At 30.0% G+C, this 9,617-nt stretch overlaps 1 protein-coding gene across 2 annotated transcripts; it reads right to left on the bottom strand.

The window, feature by feature from the left end:
• Positions 1-247: 247 nt before the first annotated feature.
• Positions 248-9,197, bottom strand: LOC111700127 (uncharacterized). 2 transcript variants are annotated; one of them, XM_023470945.1, is made up of 13 exons: positions 9,113-9,197; positions 8,630-8,704; positions 8,029-8,108; positions 7,442-7,481; positions 7,161-7,212; positions 6,817-6,875; positions 6,116-6,200; positions 5,768-5,833; positions 4,243-4,265; positions 3,951-4,023; positions 3,257-3,327; positions 1,555-1,616; positions 248-407 (listed from the first exon to the last, which is right to left on the bottom strand). In XM_023470945.1, the coding sequence occupies exons 1-13, from the start codon at positions 9,158-9,160 to the stop codon at positions 320-322; spliced, it is 822 nt and encodes a 273-aa protein (XP_023326713.1). In that variant the 5' UTR covers positions 9,161-9,197; the 3' UTR covers positions 248-319. The 2 variants fall into 2 exon arrangements, with proteins under 2 accessions (XP_023326713.1, XP_023326714.1); XM_023470946.1 differs by having other exon boundaries at positions 3,951-4,005.
• Between the last annotated feature and the right edge of the window lie 420 nt (positions 9,198-9,617).

The raw sequence follows: 9,617 nt of genomic DNA, 5'->3' as shown, positions 1-9,617 counted from the left end.
CCAATACTAGAAAGTGAACATCAAGTCAACAGTTAAAGCAGCTTGCAAACAAAGTTTAACTATTGAAAGCTTTTTAGACGAAAACTTTTCGTAGATGGATGATGATAAGTCAGACAACCTTTATGAGTCTAAGGTTTTAAGGGTTACGTTGACATCTTTGCATGGAGGGTATGGTATACACTCAAAATTAATCTTAAACTCCCTCAATAATACTTTTATAATCTTCTTTGACACTCTCTAACAAGCGTTTATAGTTGTAAATACCGCCAATTTATTAGGGCCATTACACAATTTATTTAGAATTGTAGTGGTATCTGTACTACTGCATATTTTGTACCACTGCTTTGTCAAATGTTGTTCCATTTACACAGGTGTCAAACCAAGGACTGTACTCAAAGCACTGTTTTCTGGAAAATATAATTTTTTTTCATGATTGATTAAAGTTTACAGTTAAGATTTGTCTCAAGAATCGTTTCTTTTCTTTAATTTGTATTTACTGTGTTGAAACTTAAATTTTTCGCATGTCAAATTTGTTTATTAATGTCAAAATGTTTAAAAATGTAAAATTTGTGTAAAAATATCAAATTTGTTGAAAAATGTCAAATTTGTGTAAAAATGTCAAATTTGTGTTAAAATGTAAAATTTGTGTAAAAATGTCAAATTTGTGTAAAAATGTCAAATTTGTGTAAAAATATCAAATTTGTTGAAAAATGTCAAATTTGTGTAAAAATGTCAAATTTGTGTTAAAATGTAAAATTTGTGTAAAAATATCAAATTTGTGTAAAAATGTCAAACTTGTTCAAAAATGTCAAACTTGTTCAAAAATGTCAAACTTGTTCAAAAATGTCAATGCAAGATTCATTTTGAACAGTTGTCTGAACATGTTTGTTAACAGATGTTATCAAATGGAGTAGTCATTCCTCCTTCAGTGTTATGCAAATTGTGCCATTTTGAAAAAAGTTGTAAAAAGGATGAGACAAAAGAACTTGGGCTAGCCTAGGGTTTTTACAAACGAACTTTGCATGATGATTAAATCAGGGCCAGAAGAGTTCTAAAAAGTTTTAACAGCATCATTGTACAGGGTGTTCCAAAAAACCAATTGAATTCAGTGACGAATTCGATATCGTCTTTGTTTGAATTAGCATTGTAATACCTAATTTCAAAAGCCATAATATAATTATGTCTGCTAGAGTTTAATTTATGAAAACGGTAAATGGCTGTAAAGATGTGTCAATAATGTATCCGCAAGATGAACAGTGAAGACGGACAAGTTTACACTGTTTGTATACTGTAATTTTTTCGTTTTACTAAGTACACCTTTATGCAGTCAAAACATAAACAAACAAAATGTGAACATAGCAGACGAAACTCTTACAGATTACAGCTTTCTCAGTAGGTATCACTGTATTAATTCAAAGAATTATTTGAAAAGACGATATCCAACTTGTCACTGAATTCCCATGTTTATTGGGACACCCTGTATACAACACAATTACAATTTTAAAAATCTTATAAAATGAATATGATGACAGAAACTAATATAAATATATTTTCCTAGTTTCTAATATGTAGCATCTGGTTATTTTCTCCCAAATTCCTAGAATACGCTCGGAGTCCTGAACAGTAAAATTTAAAACAGAAATATATTTATTGATCAACCAATATATTAATGGTTTTGTTGCCCTTTCTGAGGTTGTGTTAACCAAAGTGAACAGATACTTAAGAGGGCCAATCTTATAGTTGGACGACGACATTTGATGTCCCAAGTTTTTTAGAAATATATTGTGTGTACCGTACTAATAACTGGACTTCATATGCTTACACAATATTGTAATTCCAAGAGTTGAGGACGGAGATACGGATATATGTTATGGAGAAGAGAACAAAAGTTAATGTGAAGATGACATGTCTGGGAACCGATATATTGAATGGATTACCAAACCAAATAATTTCAGGTCAAAACCACGTTTTCAAGGTCAATCAGGATGGATTCCAAATTTTAGAGTAATACTCTCTCTGAAGTTGTTCGTATTGTATTTAACAGTTCTATTTTTTTTTAATCTCAGGGTCCTGTGTTGTTTTTTTCTTGCTCGGAACTTGGAATCATAATTTTTCACGTAGAGCACCCTAGTCTCCAAACGGAGAGAGCAACTTTATTCTAGCACTTACGTGAAATTACAAAACACAAAGTTAATGAATGTTAAAACACGAATTTACACAAATTTTAATGAACAGTGCCCAATACAGAATAGTGTATATATGCATTATGCATAATTGTTAATCGAAGAATAAGGAAAGCTGTACAGAAAAAAAAACGCTTAGATGATTATATCTGTGATATAAATGTGATTTTTGTGACTGGCCATTAACAACATTTTTCTTAATAAGAGCTAAATTAGAAGAAGAAAATAACATTTTATGTAATGAATTTCTACATTACCAGACTATTGCTATTAACTTTTAGTAATTTTTCTACTTTTACAGATTTCTTTTAGTTGGAAGCTGTTGAAGAGAGTTAAAAGATGTCTAATGAGTAACATGGTTATATTCGTAGCTAAAAACAACAGTTTGCATATCATATTAATAGTTGTAAACTATTTCTAGTCCTTACATAGGAATTTGGGCACCGAAACAAAAATATGAAAACTTTACTAAACCAAATATTTCGGTATGGCCCAACGTCTGTTCCACTTTAGTATTCATTCACTTTGCATGAGTATTAACAGTGTTAACGGTTTGCCAAAATTCCAAAATTTTCATTAAAAAATTGATAACGGTTTATCAAAATGGATTTACGGCACAAGGTGTCACCAAATTGCAAAAGACGACATTAAAAAAAAGCAAAATACATAACATTTTATTTTGCAAGTTTTATGCAGAAAAAAAGAACAAAAGTTGCCCGTGTGTAAAAACCCATCCGTTTTGTTTTCATTTTCAACTGCTAATTTTTTTCTTCAAAAATGGCTAATCAGTTTCATTAAGGACTTAAAAATTAACAGTTTTTGACATTCGATAATGGTCTTTTTCGTTAATTTTCGAAAAACCTCCATTTTGTTTACGGAACTTTGCCCAGTCCTACTTCTAAGTACTGTTGTGGAAAGCGAACAATTTCTCTAAAAATATGTAAGAACTTGTTCTAGAAAGCTATCAATATAAATTTGCTAAAAATTTCTTTAGGGAAAGCTAAAACGTACTAAGTAAAGCAAACAATTTCAATAGCATAGCTAGCTAGTTAATGTAAATCAGTTTTACTTACTAGAGAGGGAGTTGATTCCAGACATTGTTTAAATTGTACTGTACACTCGCAGGAAAATATAGTAGTCAGATCTAAATATAAAGAAGACGACATTAAATAATCATAATTTTCAAATCTCTCTTATAAAATTAAATTATTTAAAAAGAGCATAATAGAAAACAAATTAAATATAGAGTATTTGCCACCGTTTGAATTATTTTAAAAGGTTAGTTCTTAAAAAGTTTTATGCTAGCAGCAAAGAAAATTTTTAACATTTATTAAGATGTTATGACGTAGATATAAGGTGTCCCAATAAATATGAGAATTTAGTGATGACTTTTACATCGTCTTCGACCCATGTGGCACTTTTTCATGAACACAATTATTGCAGTATTCCAGCTTAAACATCTAATATCAAAAACTTTCTTTGCAATGCATAAATATCAGATATTAAAATGGATGTTTATTGGGACACCCTGTATATTGAGAGAAACATTACAAATTGTTACTTAATTTGGTTTGTTCTCTCTTAGTAAACATAAGTATATTTCAATATAATTAATTACTTCAATAAACAAGAAAATGTTTAAACATCAAAAGTGCAAACTTATGCTAAAATAAATCTAGAAACTTTATCTGCGGAAATTCTCCTATATTAGCGCGCTTTAGACGCTTTCTAACCAATTTGCCAATCTGGGCGCTGGTAATGTAATACCTGCATTTAGAGTATTGTTAAGATAATCCAGTGGAGTTATTGAGTCCTCACAAGTCTGTAGGGTTAAACAACACTTAACATGTATAGGATCAAGATTTGAAAAATTAAATAAAGTGAGTACGAGGGCAAATTGAAAAAAGCAGATTTTCAGTAAACAAATTTTGCATTTTGTTCTTTTAACAAATTTTAGGGACTTTTATACAATGGATGATTGAATTTCTTACCATGAATCAAATGAAGTGGCAGCAAATAAATTTATGCTTCCTAAAAAATAATTCATTTTTTGTCTTACCTTATCCAATTCTTTTTTATCCCCTACACATTTTTTTTTATTTGTAAAAGAATTATTTTTAATTTCGATAAATAGCTAAATTAAAACTTGCTGAAGAACATGAATAATTGTAAATAATTGTAAAATACTTGTTATTATGCAAAACTTATTTATTGTTGGGAATTTGATTTACCTGATGGAAATCAATAGAAAACCGTAAGTTTTTATTTAAAAATATTTAGAGATACATTCAGGTGTTATGAACAAATGTCAGTTAGCCAAGCGTTCTAGGAACAGCTGCTAAAATGGCAGCTAGGCAAGCGGGGGAAGGCAGCCGGCCATAAGCCACAACATTTCTATCTTTAATGCCACATTAGCTTTTTTTGTGTTCCGGCAGCCATGTGCCACAACTTCCATGCCACAGAATTTGAGTCTTCCGGCAATTATTACGTTATTAAATGATAAATTTAGTGCATTGAAATTTTAATTTAAAAAATCCAGCGACAACATGCAAAAGATGTTTTAAAAATAATTACATTTAAGTTTTAAATTGAAATAATGACGATTCCTTTTAATGTAAATTGCTAAACTTATTTTTCTCAAAAACAAATTCAATCTTTCCTATAAAATATCTTATTTCTGAAAACATTATGAACAATAAAAATAATGTTCCATATAACATACTCTTAAAGTTCAAAGGACGCCTATAACCAAAAATTTGCACAATTTAACGAGAAAATTGCATAATAAATTTTTTTGTAGAAATCTGTATCGCTCAGGTAATGACAGTCATTGTTGTGCTTTTTATCAACTTTTCTTATTTTTTAGACTATCTCAAACAATTAGTCTCGGTGCCCACAATGCGTTAAATGATGTAATTTTTTCTTTAATGTATCATCTTTCGCATAATGTGGCAGTATTTTTAAAAATTGCAATTTCAATGCCCTAAATTTATCATCTAAAAACGTTTTGGCTCATGGCTGCCGGGAGATAATATGTGGCATGGAAGGGGAAAATGTTGTGGGTTATGGCCTCCTGCCTTTCCCCTGCTTGCTAGGCATGCGTTCTGAAATCATCTGCTAAAATAGCAGCTAAGATCGACTCATTTGTACTGAAATAAGTTGCTTAAATGGCAGTTAGGCATGCGTTCTGAAATTAGCGGATATAAAGGCAACCAGTCATGACTCATGCGTTCTAAAAACAGCGGATGAAAATGGCTGCGTTATGCGTTTTGAAAAAAGTTGATAAAAATTGGCTGCTGTAGGTCACATGTTAATGTTCTGAGAAATGCTGTTAAAAATGGGCTAGTCACAATTTCTATGAACTGTTTATAAAAAAGGTGACAAGTATCGCAATATTTTCTGATAACAGCTGATACAAATGGATATTAGTTACGTGTTTTGAGAACAGCTGATAAAAATGGATATTAGTTACGTGTTTTGTTAACAACTGATAAAAATGGAGATTAGTTACGTGTTCTGAGAAAAGCTGATAAAAATGAAGATTAGTTACGTGTTCTGAGAACAGCTGATACAAATCTGTGTTCCTAAATTCTCCAATGAAGTTTTAATCTTTGTAGGACTAGTTCTGCAGAAGTTTGTTCCTTCAACTCCTAGTAATTTTTGGTCTATTAAGAGTTTTTTGTTATAATTTATCCTTTTTTAATAATTCTGATATTTTTAGTTTTTTGATATATAAAAAATAGAAATTTTTTTGTAATTTTGTAAAAGTTCTATAAATTTTGATTGAAAATTGAACGCAATGATTCTGCCTAAGACATTTTTATTGTCACTCTTGTGCAAAACTTGATGAAATACTTGATTACATACTGATAAAATACTTGATAAAATACTTGATGAAATACTTGATAAAAGCCTTTCAATATAAAATTTACCTCGGTCCAGCCATTTCCTGTCTTTAAGCTCTTCATAGAGTTGTTTTGCTGGTGCAGCTATTTCACCATATTCTCCTTGACGCATCTTAGACAGAAATTAAAAATATTTAAGTGAGTGAGAAATTTGAATCAGTTGGATGTGCAAGGGATAGCAGGTAATTTAATCATGTCTTTTAATTCTTTAAAAAGAAGACGACGTTAAAAATGAAAAACAGTTTTTTAACATATTTTCTTGTATTGCTGCATAACTTAACTACATGTTACGTTCAGAAGATGTTTTTCAATGCATCCATAACTTTATATTGTCCATTTATAGTGTCCAAATCATCAAGAAATGCTCCATTACCCGGGCATTATCTCACGCACAGTCATTTCTGAACGCCTCACCGGGTGCAGATTCAATTATAAAATTAAAGAGATGGTAAACTCGAGTTTTCATTCAAGTGACCTGACATGCCCAATGTTCAAATCCTCCTAAAACGGGATTAATTACGACATTTTCCTTCCTTAATTCTGTAGCATAAATTAATCCTTTAGTCACTTTTATAGAAAAACCACAATTACAAATATTAAAATTTTGACGATCAAATTAAGATATCTTTATAATCTAAAAAAGGTTTACAGGGTGCCCTTGACAATCTGACATGCCGCTCTATAAATGCAGGGTGAATTTTACAAGATAAAAAGTTTTCTGTTTTTACCGTATTTCTGACATGACGTCTACAGTACCGTGCATACCAGCTTACATCAACAATCATCTCTAGATATTATTGATGAATTATACATTGAACCCTGCATAAACCTGTGGAATTAAAAGACGACAATTCAAGCAATGTCATGAACTGATTTTACTAACAGAGAAAGGTTAGAGTAAATGTTAAAGCAAACCCAGTAGCTTGAAAATAGACTTATTGTTTGAAATAGGTCTGAATACACCACTGTACAATGAAAGTCTAAATAATGTGGAGATCAATATTTGATCCTGCAATTTACAACACAAAAGAAATGACATCTGCTTTTTGTTTGTTTTTTATTGTTAAATCACCTAAATACTCAACGCCAGGTGGCATAGTTAACGTCTCTTCGGCGATCGATGCCTAAATAAAGATAACTTTTAAGACTCTTAATTTTATATTCTTTTTTCATATTTTTCTGGCTTATACTGCTGTTTTTTTGTGTGGGACCTGGCGCGGCGTGGCAGTAATATTTCGCAAAGCATTACTAAACATTCTTAAAGTTATATTGCTCAATTTGTAAATCTGGAGAACATCGGGATATCTTTCGAATTATTTATTTTGTTTTCGAACATTACAGTACAATATTTACCTCCTCTACTATATTTCCCATGGCAAAACTACTTCTTCTTCTGTATATTAAGCAACATGCATACATATGAAAGTATAACAAAATCTGTGAAAGAATGTGTTTAAAATGTTCAGAATTTGAAGAAAACAACTGATAACGATCAGTGTAATTAGTAAAACCCTAATAAGAAGAAAAATAGAAAATGTTTTAGGATGTAGTATGCTCAAAATTACAAAAAATGGAATTCAACAAATTTAGATTTTTGTAAAGTTTTGAAAATCCACGAAAAAAAAGTTGTAAATCCGCAATTTTGTCTATTCTTTTATCGTATAGAAAGTGCTGAAAGATTGAGCAACAATTAAAAGCTGAAATAGAAGATGGGCGCGAATAGAAGCGAAATATAATATTTCACTGTGTTTACAGTGTGTCTAAATAAACACTATCATTTCAAACCATCCTTATAATACTTATAAAATGCACTTAAGAGTTTAAAATAATTTTGCTAAAAGTCTACATCTTACTTACTTTTTTTACAAGAAAACATGTTCAATGAGATAAGAAATTTTTTTTGGGACACTGCATGTGAGTAAATGTTGTGTTGTTATTTCCTTGCAGTACAGTCCACAATACGACCATCCTGCTCCAGTAGTAGTTGTACAAGATGTGTAGGATCTCCCAACAGTACACTCTGTACATAATAAAATCATATTTAATGCACTCTTAACAACTATATTCAGTACTTTCTGTTCCTAACACAATCATATTCTTTACATTTTGTATATTTTGGTTCAATCTTTTAAAAGAAATGTAACTGAAGAATTGGAAAACGATTTTTAAACTCAAGTTATGACTTAAAAAAGTCAAAAACACAGCATTTGTCCAATGCAAACTGAGCCATTTCGCTTAATAAGTAATTTATTAGGTTACCAGTAAAACTGTTTGCTTTGTAACAACATCAAATACAGTTATTTTTTGCATTAATGTCGTCTTCCTATTCCACAGTTTTTTGGTTCTCACTGTTACATTAAATCAAATTCTTTGTGAAAAGTCCAGTTTGGATTCATTTTTAAAATTACCAAATAATTGCCGTGGTATATTTAAACTATTCTTTTAAACCTTTTTTGTAATTTATTTGCCCAAACAAGCAATGCTTATTTGAGCTTTGTATTTTAAAGTTAAAACAGAACTTTAAAAAAAATTTAATTTTACCTTTCTGTTCTCATATAACTGTTCTATTCTTATAAAAGTATCTTTCTGATGAGCAGTGTCTTTGGGCCCTGGTTCCTAAATAACATAAAGTTGCTTATTTTTGGCCCTGGACACCCTCAAAACCCTGAAATTGATACTTTTCCGCCCTGGCTCCTGTTCAAACATTAAAATTAATATTAATACTCTATGATTTAACAGAATTCTGTTAATTTTGGAACCAGTCACCTTGATTATTGCATATGTTAATTCTAGTATATTAAATAAACAGAATGTTTGAACGGTAAATGACAGGGTCTCCAAATATTGTCGCTTTTTAAAACTATAAACAAAAACTATAAATATAAAGGTAATATAAATTTTCAATTTCTTTTCGATGATATATTTCCAATGTTATGACAGATTAAGACTGAAAATCTAACATTTAAAAAAAAGAAATATCAAACAATATTTTTAAGTAAAAAAAGTTTTTTTTAAAATTCTTACTTGTGATAGAACTGGAACAGCAAAAAATAATAGAATATAATATTTCATTTTCACTGAAAAAAATGATGCCCCCTAGAAATATTTTAATTTTTAATTTAATTTTTAAATTGCTAAAAATTTAGCTGAACTAGAAAAAAGAGAAATTCTCCACGTTTTTCCTTTTAACTAGGAAATTTATCTGACAACTTTGTTATTTGCAGCTGGACTAATTTTGATTAAATTCACAGAACATACTTAAATCAGTGGCAACATTTACAAAATACAATTTAGAAAATTATTAGAGAAAAGTAAAAGAAAGAACAAAGCCAGCATTCATTCCATATATTTCTGGTTCTCACTGAATCAAAATAAAAATACATTAAAAAAAACTTAAAATGGGAAACCCTTAAAGAACACATTTTGAGCCAAATATGAGCTTTTTATACTTTTAACTTTGTTTCGATTGGGCGATTTTTTTCTTATGCAGATGAGAGAGGGATGATTCTATTTTTGGCTAAAATTGTTC

This window comes from Eurytemora carolleeae, unplaced genomic scaffold (genome assembly GCF_000591075.1).
Source record: "Eurytemora carolleeae unplaced genomic scaffold, Eaff_2.0 scaffold282, whole genome shotgun sequence".
Classification (NCBI taxonomy): domain Eukaryota; kingdom Metazoa; phylum Arthropoda; class Copepoda; order Calanoida; family Temoridae; genus Eurytemora; species Eurytemora carolleeae.
Note: the sequence above shows the minus strand (reverse complement) of the source record. Positions and strands in the feature narration are given on the sequence as shown.

Bases quoted from the DNA above. Each gene is read 5' to 3' on its own strand.
- LOC111700127 (XM_023470945.1), bottom strand. From the start codon at position 9,160: ATGAAATATTATATTCTATTATTTTTTGCTGTTCCAGTTCTATCACAA. The intron at 4,024-4,242 runs GTAAGACAAAAA...ATACATGTTAAG, and splicing joins ATAAAAAAGAATTGGATAAG to TGTTGTTTAACCCTACAGAC. The intron at 408-1,554 runs GAAAATATATTT...TATATTTTCCAG, and splicing joins TGCTACATATTAGAAACTAG to AAAACAGTGCTTTGAGTACA.